The sequence below is a fragment of the Saccoglossus kowalevskii genome, chromosome 2, assembly GCF_978046115.1.
Source record: "Saccoglossus kowalevskii chromosome 2, keSacKowa6.1, whole genome shotgun sequence".
In the NCBI taxonomy this organism is placed as follows: Eukaryota; Metazoa; Hemichordata; class Enteropneusta; family Harrimaniidae; genus Saccoglossus; species Saccoglossus kowalevskii.
In genome coordinates this window covers 3,563,332-3,583,118 of record NC_140642.1, presented here as the reverse complement: position 1 = coordinate 3,583,118, position 19,787 = coordinate 3,563,332, and the positions used below count along the sequence as shown (strand labels likewise).

General features: G+C 38.1%; 1 protein-coding gene across 3 annotated transcripts in view; it reads left to right on the top strand.

Annotated features, from left to right (window-relative positions):
- The window catches only part of LOC100366288 (pecanex-like protein 1), an 86,958-nt gene that overhangs the window by 45,527 nt on the left and 21,644 nt on the right, over window positions 1–19,787 (top strand). For all 3 annotated transcript variants that reach the window (XM_085507900.1, XM_085507894.1, XM_085507890.1), the window contains exons 11-20: window positions 5,929–6,222; window positions 6,909–7,062; window positions 7,244–7,276; window positions 7,751–7,928; window positions 13,263–13,373; window positions 13,671–13,762; window positions 15,700–15,806; window positions 18,940–19,042; window positions 19,420–19,512; window positions 19,631–19,781. In XM_085507900.1, coding sequence (XP_085364026.1) covers window positions 5,929–6,222; window positions 6,909–7,062; window positions 7,244–7,276; window positions 7,751–7,928; window positions 13,263–13,373; window positions 13,671–13,762; window positions 15,700–15,806; window positions 18,940–19,042; window positions 19,420–19,512; window positions 19,631–19,781 — 1,316 coding nt within the window. The remainder of the gene's footprint in view (window positions 1–5,928; window positions 6,223–6,908; window positions 7,063–7,243; window positions 7,277–7,750; window positions 7,929–13,262; window positions 13,374–13,670; window positions 13,763–15,699; window positions 15,807–18,939; window positions 19,043–19,419; window positions 19,513–19,630; window positions 19,782–19,787) is intronic.

Genomic DNA, 19,787 nt, shown 5'->3' with positions numbered 1-19,787 from the left:
AGAACACATAGACCAAGAAAAACACTTGTCAGCCAGAACACATAGACCAAGAAAAACACTTGTCAGCCAGGACACACAGACCAAGAAAAACACCTTTCAGCCAGGACACATAGACCAAGAAAAACACTTGTCAGCCAGGACATGTAGACCATACAAACACTTGTCAGCCAGAACACATAGACCAAGAAAAACACTTGTCAGCCAGAACACTTAGACCAAGAAAAACACCTGTCAGCCAGGACATGTAGACCAAGAAAAACACTTGTCATCCAGGACATGTAGACCAAGAAAAACACTTGTCAGCCAGGACACATAGACCAAGAAAAACACTTGTCATCCAGGACATGTAGACCAAGAAAAACACTTGTCAGCCAGGACACATAGACCAAGAAAAACACTTGTCAGCCAGGACATGTAGACCATACAAACACTTGTCAGCCAGGACACATAGACCAAGAAAAACACCTGTCAGCCAGGACATGTAGACCAAGAAAAACACTTGTCATCCAGGACATGTAGACCAAGAAAAACACTTGTCAGCCAGGACACATAGACCAAGAAAAACACTTGTCATCCAGGACATGTAGACCAAGAAAAACACTTGTCAGCCAGGACACATAGACCAAGAAAAACACTTGTCAGCCAGGACATGTAGACCATACAAACACTTGTCAGCCAGGACACATAGACCAAGAAAAACACTTGTCAGCCAGGACATGTAGACCATACAAACACTTGTCAACCAGGACACATAGACCAAGAAAAACAAACACTTGTCAGCCAGGACACATAGACCAAGAAAAACACTTGTCAGCCAGGACATGTAGACCATACAAACACTTGTCAACCAGGACACATAGACCAAGAAAAACAAACACTTGTCAGCCAGGACACATAGACCAAGAAAAACACTTGTCAGCCAGGACATGTAGACCATACAAACACTTGTCAACCAGGACACATAGACCAAAAAAACAAACACTTGTCAGCCAGAACACATAGACCAAGAAAAACACTTGTCAGCCAGGACATGTAGATCAGGAAAAACACTTGTCAACCAGGACACATAGACCAAGAAAAACACTTGTCAGCCAGAACACATAGACCAAGAAAAACACTTGTCAGCCAGGACACATAGACCAAGAAAAACACCTGTCAGCCAGGACATGTAGACCAAGAAAAACACTTGTCAGCCAGGACACATAGACAAAAAAAAAACACTTGTCAGCCAGAACACCTAGACCAAGAAAAACACCTGTCAGCCAGGACACATAAACCAAGAAAAACACCTGTCAGCCAGGACATGTAGACCAAGAAAAACACTTGTCAGCCAGGACACATAGACAAAAAAAAAACCTCTTGTCAGCCAGAACACATAGACCAAGAAAAACACCTGTCAGCCAGGACACATAGACCAAAAAAAAAACACTTGTCAGCCAGAACACATAGACCAAGAAAAACACCTGTCAGCCAGGACATGTAGACCAAGAAAAACACTTGTCAGCCAGGACACATAAACCAAGAAAAACACCTGTCAGCCAGGACACATAGACCAAAAAAAAAACACTTGTCAGCCAGAACACATAGACCAAGAAAAACACCTGTCAGCCAGGACACATAGACCAAAAAAAAAACACTTGTCAGCCAGAACACATAAACCAAGAAAAACACCTGTCAGCCAGGACGCATAGACCAAAAAAAAAACACTTGTCAGCCAGAACACATAGACCAAGAAAAACACCTGTCAGCCAGGACATGTAGACCAAGAAAAACACTTGTCAGCCAGGACACATAGACCAAGAAAAACACTTGTCAGCCAGGACATGTAGACCATACAAACACTTGTCAGCCAGGACACATAGACCAAGAAAAACACTTGTCAGCCAGGACATGTAGACCAGGAAAAACACTTGTCAACCAGGACACATAGACCAAGAAAAACACTTGTCAGCCAGAACACATAGACCAAGAAAAACACTTGTCAGCCAGGACACATAGACCAAGAAAAACACTTGTCAACCAGGACACATAGACCAAGAAAACAAACACTTGTCAGCCAGAACACATAGACCAAGAAAAACACCTGTCGGCCAGGACATGTAGACCAAGAAAAACACTTGTCAACCAGGACACATAGACCAAGAAAAACAAACACTTGTCAGCCAGGACATGTAGACTATACAAACACTTGTCATCCAGGACATGTAGACCATACAAACACTTGTCAACCAGGACACATAGACCAAGAAAAACAAACACTTGTCAGCCAGGACACATAGACCAAGAAAAACACTTGTCATCCAGGACATGTAGACCATACAAACACTTGTCAGCCAGGACACATAGACCAAGAAAAACACTTGTCAGCCAGGACATGTAGACCATACAAACACTTGTCAACCAGGACACATAGACCAAAAAAACAAACACTTGTCAGCCAGAACACATAGACCAAGAAAAACACCTGTCGGCCAGGACATGTAGACCAAGAAAAACACTTGTCAGCCAGGACACATAGACCAAAAAAAAAACACTTGTCAGCCAGAACACATAGACCAAGAAAATCACTTGTCAGCCAGAACACTTAGACCAAGAAAAACACCTGTCAGCCAGGACATGTAGACCAAGAAAAACACTTGCCAGCCAGGACACATAGACCAAAAAAAACCACTTGTCAGCCAGAACACATAGACCAAGAAAAACACCTGTCAGCCAGGACATTGTAGACCAAGAAAAACACTTGTCAGCCAGGACACATAGACCAAGAAAAACACTTGTCAGCCAGGACATGTAGACCATACAAACACTTGTCAGCCAGGACACATAGACCAAGAAAAACACTTGTCAGCCAGGACACATAGACCAAGAAAAACACTTGTCAGCCAGGACATGTAGATCAGGAAAAACACTTGTCAACCAGGACACATAGACCAAGAAAAACACTTGTCAGCCAGAACACATAGACCAAGAAAAACACTTGTCAGCCAGGACACATAGACCAAGAAAAACACCTGTCAGCCAGAACACATAGACCAAGAAAAACACCTGTCAGCCAGGACACATAAACCAAGAAAAACACCTGTCAGCCAGGACACATAGACCAAAAAAAAAACACTTGTCAGCCAGGACACATAGACAAGAAAAACACGTGTCAGCCAGGACATGAAGACCAAGAAAAACACTTGTCAGCCAGGACACATAGACCAAGAAAAACACTTGTCAGCCAGGACATGTAGACCATACAAACACTTGTCAGCCAGGACACATAGACCAAGAAAAACACTTGTCAGCCAGGACATGTAGACCAGGAAAAACACTTGTCAACCAGGACACATAGACCAAGAAAAACACTTGTCAGCCAGAACACATAGACCAAGAAAAACACTTATCAGCCAGGACACATAGACCAAGAAAAACACTTGTCAACCAGGACACATAGACCAAAAAAACAAACACTTGTCAGCCAGAACACATAGACCAAGAAAAACACTTGTCAGCCAGAACACATAGACCAAGAAAAACACCTTTCGGCCAGGACATGTAGACCAAGAAAAACACTTGTCAGCCAGGACACATAGACCAAAAAAAAAGAACACTTGTCAGCCAGAACACATAGACCAAGAAAATCACTTGTCAGCTAGAACACTTAGACCAAGAAAAACACTTGTCAGCCAGAACACATAGACCAAGAAAAACACTTGTCAGTCAGAACACATAGACCAAAAAAAAACACTTGTCAGCCAGAACACATAGACCAAGAAAAACACTTGTCAGCCAGAACACATAGACCAAGAAAAACACCTGTCAGCCAGGACACATAAACCAAGAAAAACACCTGTCAGCCAGGACATGTAGACCAAGAAAAACACTTGTCAGCCAGGACACATAGACAAAAAAAAACACTTGTCAGCCAGGACATGTAGACCATACAAACACTTGTCAGCCAGGGCACATAGACCAAGAAAAACACTTGTCAGCCAGGACATGTAGACCAAGAAAAGCACTTGTCATCCAGGACATGTAAACCAAGAAAAACACTTGTCAGCCAGGACGCATAGACCAAGAAAAACACTTGTCAGCCAGAAAACATAGACCAAGAAAAACACTTGTCAGCCAGGGCACATAGACCATGAATGACACTTGTCAGCCAGGGCACATAGACCAAGAAAAACACATCTCAGCCAGGGCACATAGACCAAGAAAGACACTTGTCAGCCAGAACACATAGACCAAGAAAAACACCTGTCAGCCAGGGCACATAGACCAAGAAAAACACTTGTCAACCAGGACACATAGACCAAGAAAAACACTTGTCAGCCAGGACATGTAGACCAAGAAAAACACTTGTCAGCCAGAACACATAGACCAAGAAAAACACCTGTCAGCCAGGACACATAAACCAAGAAAAACACCTGTCAGCCAGGACATGTAGACCAAGAAAAACACTTGTCAGCCAGGACACATAGACAAAAAAAAAACACTTGTCAGCCAGGACATGTAGACCATACAAACACTTGTCAGCCAGGGCACATAGACCAAGAAAAACACTTGTCAGCCAGGACATGTAGACCAAGAAAAACACTTGTCATCCAGGACATGTAAACCAAGAAAAACACTTGTCAGCCAGGATGCATAGACCAAGAAAAACACTTGTCAGCTAGAACACTTAGACCAAGAAAAACACTTGTCAGCCAGAACACATAGACCAAGAAAAACACTTGTCAGTCAGAACACATAGACCAAAAAAAAACACTTGTCAGCCAGAACACATAGACCAAGAAAAACACTTGTCAGCCAGAACACATAGACCAAGAAAAACACCTGTCAGCCAGGACACATAAACCAAGAAAAACACCTGTCAGCCAGGACATGTAGACCAAGAAAAACACTTGTCAGCCAGGACACATAGACAAAAAAAAACACTTGTCAGCCAGGACATGTAGACCATACAAACACTTGTCAGCCAGGGCACATAGACCAAGAAAAACACTTGTCAGCCAGGACATGTAGACCAAGAAAAACACTTGTCATCCAGGACATGTAAACCAAGAAAAACACTTGTCAGCCAGGACGCATAGACCAAGAAAAATACTTGTCAGCCAGAAAACATAGACCAAGAAAAACACTTGTCAGCCAGGGCACATAGACCATGAATGACACTTGTCAGCCAGGGCACATAGACCAAGAAAAACACATCTCAGCCAGGGCACATAGACCAAGAAAGACACTTGTCAGCCAGAACACATAGACCAAGAAAAACACCTGTCAGCCAGGGCACATAGACCAAGAAAAACACTTGTCAACCAGGACACATAGACCAAGAAAAACACTTGTCAGCCAGGACATGTAGACCAAGAAAAACACTTGTCAGCCAGAACACATAGACCAAGAAAAACACCTGTCAGCCAGGACACATAAACCAAGAAAAACACCTGTCAGCCAGGACATGTAGACCAAGAAAAACACTTGTCAGCCAGGACACATAGACAAAAAAAAAACACTTGTCAGCCAGGACATGTAGACCATACAAACACTTGTCAGCCAGGGCACATAGACCAAGAAAAACACTTGTCAGCCAGGACATGTAGACCAAGAAAAACACTTGTCATTCAGGACATGTAAACCAAGAAAAACACTTGTCAGCCAGGATGCATAGACCAAGAAAAACACTTGTCAGCCAGAACACATAGACCAAGAAAAACACTTGTCAGCCAGGGCACATAGACCAAGAAAAACACTTGTCAGCCAGAACACATTGACCAAGAAAAACGCTTGTCAGCCAGAACACATAGACCAAGATAAACACTTGTCAGCCAGAACACATAGACCAAGATAAACACTTGTCAGCCAGAACACATAGACCATACAAACATTTGTCACCCAGGAAATGCAACAAAGTAATAGTAATGCACCATTGTGTCATTGTAGGCATTCTAGCAGTGAAGACTCAAACTCCACCGTCATTATCGAAAGTCAAGCTAATCATTCATCCCGTGATACAGATTTGGAACAAGAAAGACGAGCACTTCGTGAAATATATGGTGATTTGTTACAATACCATATTGAAGAGCAGGAAAATACTTCCAATAAATCAGACAGACAACAATCCAAGGATAAAACAGTCCTACCAAAAGTTGTCTATAATTATAAATTCTGGGTTTTACCATGTAAATACATTATGATTGGATTTGATAGATTGGCACTCATGGCCCTGCTTGACAGGTGATTATTTTTCTTTTTTTTTTATCTTGAACATAGTTTAATAAATGGGAAAGGTCGTCATCTTTTTTTGTCGTCATTTGACATTGCCAACTTTTTAGCTGTCAAGGAAGTAGAGCTTATCGTATTACTGATTGTCTATTGTTGTCGGTGTCAAACTTCTTCTTGAAAACCACTAATCCCATTGCTTTGATATCATACGTATAGGTACCTCAGCTGGACCTCTCTCAGATTTGTTTATTTCGTGACAATATCAATATCAAGTCTGATTGGTTTGATATTAAGTATATAATTACAATTTTTGTAATTTTGTGGTAAAAAGTGATATTTTCAACATCTTCTTTAAAACAGCAGAGCTATATTAGCAGACAGATTTTTTGTTTATTTTTACCATCTAAATATTTGTTTTATTCCATTATATCTGCTCACATGTCAATTTAAAAATTCAGAATGTGGCTGATATATCAAGATATATTATTGTTTGTGACAGTCAACTCACACTATAGATTTACTCTATTTGATCTTGACTCATAAATATATTATCTGCAGACTGCACTGTCACAATGTGAGTTTTTAGTAATTGTGGGTGTTGTAGATTAACTGATGTAAGAAAATCAATTATATTGTGTTGCTAAGTTTACTTACTGAAATGAATGAAAAATTATAATGCTAATTTCCGTCTCCTGTAGAAACCGTTCTTATGCTGAGAATGTTGTCGCTATACTGCTGGCTACTATGGTGGCAACATTGGGTTATTATCTACTTATAAAAGAGTACTTTAAAGATTTTTGGATTTTTCTCTTCTGTTTTGTCATCGGGAGTTGTCAATATTCATTGTTTAAGGTAAGTGGTGTTGTGTTGCATTATGGGATGCATTCTGTATGATGGGTGAATGAGGTTGCTTTTGAAATTTGAACAGTCTGAATTGTACTATTTGTCTTACTGTGATAGCTAAATGATCCGATAAATGCTTTATTAATAACTATTGTGTTCACAAGTTAATTTTATGTATTTTTGATTTCAGAGTGTTCAACCTGATGCTGCTTCTCCTATGCATGTGAGTTTTTATACTGTCACAACAAATGTGTGGGAATTTTGTGAAGCTGATCTGTTTGTTTTCTGTATTCATCTAACATTAAACTTTGGGCGCCATGTTTTTTCTTGCCAGAATTTTGTTGTATCATTATGTATGATGTATTTTCTCACAGTAATATTAATTTTGGACCTCATGGATCTAATTTACCATTGGCTGCACGACTTGATCAAATTGTGAAAAAAAACTATGCTGGGTTGGTGACCTTGAAATTCAAATGCATAAGCACAATTTCTAGAGACAAATGAAACATGAAATTGTAGTAAAAAATTGGCTGGTTTTCCCTTCACTTCGTTAACATTAATCGTGTCCCCTAGTGTAGAAGAAAGGACGTCATTGATGTACATATCCATTTACAATACGCTACACGGCCTGATGATGTTGTGTTCTGTAGTACACTGTCTATCCCTATGATGATATGTTGTTGTTTGCTTACAGGGTCACAACCGTATCACAGCATTCAGTAGACCACTGTACTTCTGTATATGTTGTAGTTTAGTGTTATTATTGGATTACTGTGCTAGTGAACCACATTTATATCAGACCAGATTTACTCTCTATGGTGTACCATTTACAAGCCAAGAAATTCTTCTCTTATTTAGAAATGTTATACTTGGTGAGTAAATCATTGATTGCATTGTTTTCTTAATACGTGTCTTAATACATGATCTATGTTAACATGTGATATGTCAGCTATGTTAACATGTAATATGTCAGCTATGTTAACATGTAATACGTCAGCTATGTTAACATGTGCTGTGTCAGCTATGTTAACATGTGCTGTGTCAGCTATGTTAACATGTAATATGTCAGCTATGTTAACATGTAATATGTCAGCTATGTTAACATGTGATGTGTCAGCTATGTTAACATGTAATATGTCAGCTATGTTAACATGTGATATGGCAGCTGTGTTAACATGTGATATGTGTGCTGTGTCAGCTATGTTAACATGTAATATGTCAGCTATGTTAACATGTGATGTGTCAGCTATGTTAACATGTAATATGTCAGCTATGTTAACATATAATATGTCAGCTATGTTAACATGTAATATGTCAGCTATGTTAACACGTGCTGTGTCAGCTATGTTAACATGTAATATGTCAGCTATGTTAACATGTGCTGTGTCAGCTATGTTAACATGTAATATGTCAGCTATGTTAACATGTGATGTGTCAGCTATGTTAACATGTAATATGTCAGCTATGTTAACATGTAATATGTCAGCTATGTTAACATATGATGTGTCAGCTATGTTAACATGTAATATGTCAGCTATGTTAATATGTAATATGTCAGCTATGTTAACATGTAATATGTCAGCTATGTTAACATGTGATGTGTCAGCTATGTTAACATGTGATATGTCAGCTATGTTAACATGTAATATGTCAGCTATGTTAACATGTAATATGTCAGCTATGTTAACATGTGCTGTGTCAGCTATGTCAACATTGATATGTCAGCTATGTTAACATGTAATATGTCAGCTATGTTAACATGTAATATGCCAGCTATGTTAACATGTGATGTGTCAGCTATGTTAACATGTGATGTGTCAGCTATGTTAACATGTGATGTGTCAGCTATGTTAACATGTGATGTGTCAGCTATGTTAACATGTAATGTGTCAGCTATGTTAACATGTAATATGTCAGCTATGTTAACATGTGCTGTGTCAGCTATGTCAACATTTATATGTCAGCTATGTTAACATGTGATGTGTCAGCTATGTTAACATGTAATATGTCCGCTATGTTAACATGTAATATGTCAGCTATGTTAACATGTGATGTGTCAGCTATGTTAACATGTAATATGTCAGCTATGTTAACATGTAATATGTCAGCTATGTTAACATGTGCTGTGTCAGCTATGTTAACATGTGATGTGTCAGCTCTGTCAACATATGATATGTCAGCTATGTTAATTTGTGATATGTCAGCTGTGTTAACATGTGCTGTGTCAGCTGTGTTAACATGTGATGTGTCAGCTATGTTAACATGTGATGTGTCAGCTATGTTAACATGTGATGTGTCAGCTATGTTAACATGTGATGTGTCAGCTATGTTAACATGTGATGTGTCAGCTATGTTAACATGTGATGTGTCAGCTATGTCAACATATGACATGTCAGCTATGTTAACATGTGATGTGTCAGCTCTGTCAACATATGATATGTCAGCTATGTTAATTTATGATGTGTCAACTGCATTAACATGTGATGTGTCAGCTGTGTTAACATGTGCTATGTCAGCTGTGTTAACATGTGATGTGTCAGCTATGTTAACATGTGCTGTGTCAGTTATGTTAACATGTGACGTGTCAGCTATGTTAACATGTGACGTGTCAGCTATGTTAACATGTGATGTGTCAGCTCTGTCAACATATGATGTGTCAGCTCTGTCAACATATGATATGTCAGCAATGTTAATTTGTGATATGTCAGCTGTGTTAACATGTGCTGTGTCAGCTGTGTTAACATGTGATGTGTCAGCTATGTTAACATGTGATGTGTCAGCTATGTTAACATGTGATGTGTCAGCTATGTTAACATGTGATGTGTCAGCTATGTTAACATGTGATGTGTCAGCTATGTTAACATGTGATGTGTCAGCTATGTCAACATGTGATGTGTCAGCTCTGTCAACATATGATATGTCAGCTATGTTAATTTATGATGTGTCAACTGCATTAACATGTGATGTGTCAGCTGTGTTAACATGTGCTGTGTCAGCTGTGTTAACATGTGATGTGTCAGCTATGTTAACATGTGCTGTGTCAGTTATGTTAACATGTGACGTGTCAGCTATGTTAACATGTGACGTGTCAGCTATGTTAACATGTGATGTGTCAGCTCTGTCAACATATGATGTGTCAGCTCTGTCAACATATGATATGTCAGCAATGTTAATTTGTGATATGTCAGCTGTGTTAACATGTGCTGTGTCAGCTGTGTTAACATGTGATGTGTCAGCTATGTTAACATGTGATGTGTCAGCTATGTTAACATGTGATGTGTCAGCTATGTTAACATGTGATGTGTCAGCTATGTTAACATGTGATGTGTCAGCTATGTTAACATGTGATGTGTCAGCTATGTCAACATATGACATGTCAGCTATGTTAACATGTGATGTGTCAGCTCTGTCAACATATGATATGTCAGCTATGTTAATTTATGATGTGTCAACTGCATTAACATGTGATGTGTCAGCTGTGTTAACATGTGCTGTGTCAGCTGTGTTAACATGTGATGTGTCAGCTATGTTAACATGTGCTGTGTCAGTTATGTTAACATGTGACGTGTCAGCTATGTTAACATGTGACGTGTCAGCTATGTTAACATGTGATGTGTCAGCTCTGTCAACATGTGACGTGTCAGCTATGTTAACATGTGCTGTGTCAGCTATGTCAACATTGATATGTCAGCTATGTTAACATGTGATGTGTCAGCTCTGTCAACATATATGTCAGCTATGTTAACATGTGATGTGTCAGCTATGTTAACATGTGATGTGTCAGCTATGTCAACATTGATATGTCAGCTATGTCAACATTGATATGTCAGCTATGTTAACATGTGATATGTCAGCTCTGTCATCATTGATATGTCAGCTATGTTAATTTGTGATATGTCAGCTGTGTTAACATGTGCTGTGTCAGCTGTGTTAACATGTGCTGTGTCAGCTGTGTTAACATGTGATGTGTCAGCTATGTTAACATGTGATGTGTCAGCTATGTTAACATGTGATGTGTCAGCTATGTTAACATGTGATGTGTCAGCTATGTTAACATGTGATGTGTCAGCTATGTCAACATATGACATGTCAGCTATGTTAACATGTGATGTGTCAGCTCTGTCAACATATGATATGTCAGCTATGTTAATTTATGATGTGTCAACTGCATTAACATGTGATGTGTCAGCTGTGTTAACATGTGCTGTGTCAGCTGTGTTAACATGTGATGTGTCAGCTATGTTAACATGTGCTGTGTCAGTTATGTTAACATGTGACGTGTCAGCTATGTTAACATGTGACGTGTCAGCTATGTTAACATGTGATATGTCAGCCATGTTAACATGTGATGTGTCAGCTCTGTCAACATATATGTCAGCTCTGTCAACATGTGATGTGTCAGCTCTGTCAACATATGATATGTCAGCTATGTTAATTTGTGATATGTCAGCTGTGTTAACATGTGCTGTGTCAGCTATGTTAACATATGCTGTGTCAGCTGTGTTAATATGTGATGTGTCAGCTATGTTAACATGTACTGTGTCAGTTATGTGAGCATGTGACGTGTCAGCTATGTTAACATGTGACGTGTCAGCTATGTTAACATGTGACGTGTCAGCTATGTTAACATGTGCTGTGTCAGCTATGTCAACATTGATATGTCAGCTATGTTAACATGTGATGTGTCAGCTCTGTCAACATATATGTCAGCTATGTTAACATGTGATGTGTCAGCTATGTTAACATGTGATGTGTCAGCTATGTCAACATTGATATGTCAGCTATGTCAACATTGATATGTCAGCTATGTTAACATGTGATATGTCAGCTCTGTCATCATTGATATGTCAGCTCTGTTAATATGTGATATGTCAGCTGTGTTAACATGTGATGTGTCAGCTATGTTAACATGTGATGTGTCAGCTATGTTAACATGTGGTGTGTCAGCTCTATCAACATGTGATTTGTCAGCTATGTTAATTTGTGATATGTCATCATGTGATATGTCATCCATGTCATCATGTGATATGTCATCCATGTCATCATGTGATATGTCATCCATGTCAACATGTGATATGCCATCCATGTCATCATGTGATATGTCATCCATGTCATGTGATATGTCATCCATGTCATCATGTGATATGTCATCCATGTCATCATGTGATATGTCATCTATGTCATGTGGTATGTCATCCATGTCATCATGTGATATGTCATCCATGTCATCATGTGATATGTCATCCATGTCATCATGTGATATGTCATCCATGTCATCATGTGATATGTCATCCGTGTCATCATGTGATATGTCATCCATGTCATCATGTGATATGTCATCCATGTCATCATGTGATATGTCATCTATGTCATCATGTGATATGTCATCTATGTCATCATGTGATATGTCATCCATGTCATCATGTGATATGTCATCCATGTCATCATGTGATATGTCAGGTATGTTAACATGTTATATGTCATCCATGACATCATGTGATATGTCAGCCATGTCATCATGTGATATGTCAGCCATGTCATGTGATATGTCATCCATGTCATCATGTGATATGTCATCCATGTCATCATGTGATATGTCATCCATGTCGTCATGTGATATGTCAGCCATGTCATCATGTGATATGTCAGCCATGTCATCATGTGATATGTCAGCCATGTCATGATATTGTGGTTGTATGAAATTGTATAGCCATTGTATACTGTAAGAGCAATAACATAGTCAGAAAGTTTTAGTTTATTACTAATAATCATTCAACTAACATTTATTTAATGGTGGAACACAGAACATGCAAAAATACAACGATATAACAAGCAAAACGTGGCGGCTCATGCATTACATTGTTTCTTGTGACCTGAGACCTAGATATGTCAATCTAAAGTCTATCAATGATCGTATTAATAGATTAACTATAAGAATTAGATAATTAGCTGTGGAAAATCCTAAAAACTTTTATAACTATAGAAATATTAAGAGAAAGCAAATAATCAAACTACACATCAAAGCATCATAACTTCATATAAACAATACAGCAAATGTGAAATAATATCGTAAACATTGTGATGTCTAATTAGAAAATACAACTTGATTAACAAACACACCTATATTAAAAGATCATGTGATGTTATCTATTTATGTAATATAAATTATTTCTAAAACTAACGTGTATTGTTTTTTTCTCTTTCAGTTTTAATATTGTGTTTCCCAATTATATTTTTGATTGGGTTACTACCACAGTGCAATACTTTTACAACATATTTTCTTGAACAATTTGATATTCATTTATTTGGTGGCAATGGTAAGTAGAATGGTACAATGTTTATATAATTTACATTAAATGAAAAAAACAATACAGGCTGAATATGTAGAAGTATTAAGTCACAGTGTATATATAATTTGCAACTTATTTACAAGGTTTTTTTGATGCCAAGAAAGTCGTTTAATGAAAGTGGTATTTTTCACAATATTATTCCATCCTAGCTGCAAATGAATGGTCCCATTCTCAGCTCCATAATTATACTGGCTGTTTTTTTTTTTAGTTTACTTTTAAGTTATTAACCCATCAGTCACCAATTATTTCATTTCAATGTTGCAGCTACTTCATCCTTATCTGGTGCTTTGTACAGTTTTTGTCGCAGTATTTTGGTTGTATCCATGCTGTTTGGTTTGGCCTATGTAGCTCTGCAAGTAAGTCAAATTTTTATAATGTTTAGAGTGTTTGATACGTTCACTGAAATCAAAATGGAATTGTCTCTGTTATTTTTGTGGAAGAAGAAAATTAACAATTATGCACAGTTTAATATTTGTGGGACAACCTTTCAAAGTTATTTGCATGTTTATATACTAGTATAAGAAATGAATGCTTTTGTAAACTATGAGAACATTTATATGGTTAGAATAAAGATAGTATAAAATAATGGTACAATAGAAATATTCAAGTCATCAAGAATGTTTTTATAAAACACATGCTTCCTGCATCAAGACTATTGTGTGATGACATGGTGATGAAAGTTCAACTTGCTGTGTTCTTTAGAATTATCATTCACCCAAACAACCACAATGATTCACAATTAATATTACAAAAATATGGTATTAGCAGACAAACTGCAGAATTTTACTCTAAATCAAACTATACACTATTCTTGGTTTACAACAAAATGGCTACATGGATTGGCAGGTTGGATCCCAAAGCATCTTCTGGTTGTATTTCACTCCTACATAATCTCCTACAAAATAGATGTTACTATTGTCATTACAGCATCAATGTATCTCAAGTTGCCATCAGCAAGGTGTACTACTGTAGAATTTTACTAAGGCCACACTGATTTAATTTTATGGATGACATCCTCTGGAGACCCCAAAACTAATGCGAGAGGGCGAAAAAAAAAATCCTGCTAAAACCACAGGACTACGGAGCTGCTATTACGAATTGGACCACTGAACACAATGTATCAAAAAACAACGAGAAGTCTTTATTTGTAGGAGGCACATGTTGATATACACATCTCGTACTGTATTACTGTCACAGGTATAACCGTTTCAGACAAGCTCTAGTACATGTAGTCATGATGAAGTACCTTCAGTCAAAAACACTGCATGCAAGGTACAACATGGACATCATTTTCAGTACAAGTCAAGGCGGAATGTACATATCACTACTTTATGACAATAACTAACAAAACATTGCAATGATACAGAAATGTCCTTGCTTGCTCCTCTCTACACAGTAGGGGTTAGCTTTAACCAATCTCTCGTATAGCTGTGTAAACGTCATATCTCCCTGGCCGACGTCAATTGCGTACCAGTCTACAACAATCCTTCAATTTTTCCTCTGAACTGTTATGCTCACGTATTCGTGCAGAAGATCATTTACGACAAAATTGGCATGTTTTTAGATAGTCCAAAAAGAGTTTTATGACAAGCCGGCGCTTTGCGACAATATGAGTGGGCAAGTTCCGGACAGAAAACCGATCTGTAGAGACTCGTCGTCGGAGATTTTTTTTTTTTTTTTTGGGAAAAGACGAAAACTAATGCGCGCGTGGATGTCATCCATACAATTAAGTCGGTGTGGCCTAACCAAACTTAAAATCCTGATTGACACTAAACACTATTTACTAGAAATAAATCTTTGATATGTCTTTGGATAGGTTTCAAAATGGCCGACTGGTATTGAAGCTTTACATATACATCATGTCACACATGCATATTTATTCATTTGGTTTTCTCATTCAAGATGGTTGAATTGCGATTGTTTTAATGTTAAAAATTCATCAAAATTCCGGATCTGGATCTCAATCATGCATAGACAGATTTTGTTAAAACTTTATTTGTACATTGAACTTTATAATACCTTAATGATCGCCACTTTGTTTGTCAGATTGGACACAAAATGACCAACTTGAGGCCATTTTGTTTTAGTGAATGCAGTTTTGGAGCCATATCTCTGACATTCTCTGACTGTTTGTTAAAATTTTATATATTACTTAAACTTGAAAATTCACAGGGACTATTATTGCAATTTCTTTTTTTTTCTATGAATTAATTGAAAATAAAATTTTGCAAATAATTTCCAGTTCTACAGTATGTGAAATTAAATAAATACATGTGTTTTTCTGTTTATCTAGGATTCTGAGTTGTCTTCGCAGCATGTATTGTTTTCAGTGTTTTGTGGTTTATTGGTTTCCCTCAGTTACCATCTCAGTAGAAGTACATCAGATTTTACAGTGTTATGGTAAGAAATATTTGTGGCAATGATATGTAAATGATATGTAAATGATATGTAAATGATATGTAAATGATATGTAAATGTCACTGGTGTCTATTCATCAGTGGGTCTTCAGTGAGTGACCATGTGATATGTAAATGTCACTGGTGTCTATTCATCAGTGGGTCTTCAGTGAGTGACCATGTGATATGTAAATGTCACTGGTGTCTATTCATCAGTGGGTCTTCAGTGAGTGACCATGTGATATGTAAATGTCACTGGTGTCTATTCATCAGTGGGTCTTCAGTGAGTGACCATGTGATATGTAAATGTCACTGGTGTCTATTCATCAGTGGGTCTTCAGTGAGTGACCATGTGATATGTAAATGTCACTGGTGTCTATTCATCAGTGGGTCTTCAGTGAGTGACCATGTGATATGTAAATGTCACTGGTGTCTATTCATCAGTGGGTCTTCAGTGAGTGACCATGTGATATGTAAATGTCACTGGTGTCTATTCATCAGTGGGTCTTCAGTGAGTGACCATGTGATATGTAAATGTCACTGGTGTCTATTCATCAGTGGGTCTTCAGTGAGTGACCATGTGATATGTAAATGTCACTGGTGTCTATTCATCAGTGGGTCTTCAGTGAGTGACCATGTGATATGTAAATGTCACTGGTGTCTATTCATCAGTGGGTCTTCAGTGAGTGACCATGTGATATGTAAATGTCACTGGTGTCTATTCATCAGTGGGTCTTCAGTGAGTGACCATGTGATATGTAAATGTCACTGGTGTCTATTCATCAGTGGGTCTTCAGTGAGTGACCATGTGATATGTAAATGTCACTGGTGTCTATTCATCAGTGGGTCTTCAGTGAGTGACCATGTGATATGTAAATGTCACTGGTGTCTATTCATCAGTGGGTCTTCAGTGAGTGACCATGTGATATGTAAATGTCACTGGTGTCTATTCATCAGTGGGTCTTCAGTGAGTGACCATGTGATATGTAAATGTCACTGGTGTCTATTCATCAGTGGGTCTTCAGTGAGTGACCATGTGATATGTAAATGTCACTGGTGTCTATTCATCAGTGGGTCTTCAGTGAGTGACCATGTGATATGTAAATGTCATTGGTGTCTATTCATCAGTGGGTCTTCAGTGAGTGACCATGTGATATGTAAATGTCACTGGTGTCTATTCATCAGTGGGTTTTCAGTGAGTGACCATGTGATATGTAAATGTCATTGGTGTCTATTCATCAGTGGGTCTTCAGTGAGTGACCATGTGATATGTAAATGTCACTGGTGTCTATTCATCAGTGGGTCTTCAGTGAGTGACCAGCAATGATATGTAAATGTCACTGGTGTCTATTCATCAGTGGGTCTTCAGTGAGTGACCATGTGATATGTAAATGTCACTGGTGTCTATTCATCAGTGGGTCTTCAGTGAGTGACCATGTGATATGTAAATGTCACTGGTGTCTATTCATCAGTGGGTCTTCAGTGAGTGACCATGTGATATGTAAATGTCACTGGTGTCTATTCATCAGTGGGTCTTCAGTGAGTGACCAGCAATGATATGTAAATGTCACTGGTGTCTATTCATCAGTGGGTCTTCAGTGAGTGACCAGCAATGATATGTAAATGTCACTGGTGTCTATTCATCAGTGGGTCTTCAGTGAGTGACCATGTGATATGTAAATGTCACTGGTGTCTATTCATCAGTGGGTCTTCAGTGAGTGACCAGCAATGATATGTAAATGTCATTGGTGTCTATTCATCAGTGGGTCTTCAGTGAGTGACCAGCAATGATATGTAAATGTCACTGGTGTCTATTCATCAGTGGGTCTTCAGTGAGTGACCATGTGATATGTAAATGTCACTGGTGTCTATTCATCAGTGGGTCTTCAGTGAGTGACCATGTGATATGTAAATGTCATTGGTGTCTATTCATCAGTGGGTCTTCAGTGAGTGACCAGCAATGATATGTAAATGTCACTGGTGTCTATTCATCAGTGGGTCTTCAGTGAGTGACCATGTGATATGTAAATGTCACTGGTGTCTATTCATCAGTGGGTCTTCAGTGAGTGACCATGTGATATGTAAATGTCACTGGTGTCTATTCATCAGTGGGTCTTCAGTGAGTGACCAGCAATGATATGTAAATGTCACTGGTGTCTATTCATCAGTGGGTCTTCAGTGAGTGACCATGTGATATGTAAATGTCACTGGTGTCTATTCATCAGTGGGTCTTCAGTGAGTGACCATGTGATATGTAAATGTCACTGGTGTCTATTCATCAGTGGGTCTTCAGTGAGTGACCATGTGATATGTAAATGTCACTGGTGTCTATTCATCAGTGGGTCTTCAGTGAGTGACCATGTGATATGTAAATGTCATTGGTGTCTATTCATCAGTGGGTCTTCAGTGAGTGACCAGCAATGATATGTAAATGTCACTGGTGTCTATTCATCAGTGGGTCTTCAGTGAGTGACCATGTGATATGTAAATGTCACTGGTGTCTATTCATCAGTGGGTCTTCAGTGAGTGACCATGTGATATGTAAATGTCACTGGTGTCTATTCATCAGTGGGTCTTCAGTGAGTGACCATGTGATATGTAAATGTCACTGGTGTCTATTCATCAGTGGGTCTTCAGTGAGTGACCATGTGATATGTAAATGTCACTGGTGTCTATTCATCAGTGGGTCTTCAGTGAGTGACCATGTGATATGTAAATGTCACTGGTGTCTATTCATCAGTGGGTCTTCAGTGAGTGACCATGTGATATGTAAATGTCACTGGTGTCTATTCATCAGTGGGTCTTCAGTGAGTGAACATGTGTTATCACATTTATTAAGTGTCATAATTTAATATGAACTTGTTTATAGCAATATGGTTTCTGATACTTGTAATGGGCTACTAGTTTATCACAAGTTTGTGGGAGTGTACCATATTTGTACTATTAGAAACACATCTTTTAAATGTTGTGCATATTCAGACTTTCTTGAGAGCTTACCAACAGCCTTTTTGTCATGTACCCCGGTAATTGATTTTTCAGCATGTGTGCTTCTAATTCATTGAGATAACTTTCTAAGATTTGTGAAGTGTGAGGGATGTTACCAGCTGGTTGTTACCAATGTGTTGTTTTTGTTCCAGGTCCATTGTAAAACAGCATGTGTGGCCATCAAAAGAAACACAGCCAGCCACAGATGGAACCGATATAGTTGATCCATTACCAGAAAAATTAGAAAAGTGTGTTGTAAGTGTATATTTGTATTGTCTTGCCTGCAGTGAGGATTTATAGTGACATAAAAGTGTGTTGTAAGTACACATTTGTATTGTCTTGCCTGCAGTGAGGATTTATAGTGACATAAAAAGTGTGTTGTAAGTGTATATTTGTATTGTCTTGCCTGCAGTGAGGATTTATAGTGACATAAAAAGTGTGTTGTAAGTGCACATTTGTATTGTCTTGCCTGCAGTGAGGATTTATAGTGACATAAAAAGTGTGTTGTAAGTGTATATTTGTATTGTCTCGCCTGCAGTGAGGATTTATAGTGACATAAAAAGTGTATTGTAAGTGTACATTTGTATACATACAGACATTATTAATATGATCTATATTTTGTTTCATTTCAGTCAGAAAGATTGCAGTCTGATATAATTGTATGTGCCTTGATTGCTATCTTAGCATTTGCTGTTCATGTCAGTACAGTATTTACTGTCTTACAGGTAACTATGGTCCTAGCTGTGATTTGTTCTCTTGTAATCATTATTATCATAAAACTATTTTGAAATAATAAAAAAAATTAAAAACTTTATTTAATTATGTTTTTTACTCTATTTGCAGCCAACATTGAGTTATATATTATACATACTTGCTGGTGTTGTAGGAGTCGTCTTTCATTATTTTATACCACAAATGCGTAAACAACTTCCGTGGCTCTGTGTGGCACATCCAGTCATGAAAAATGATGAATACACTCCGTTTGAAGTTTCAGGTGAGT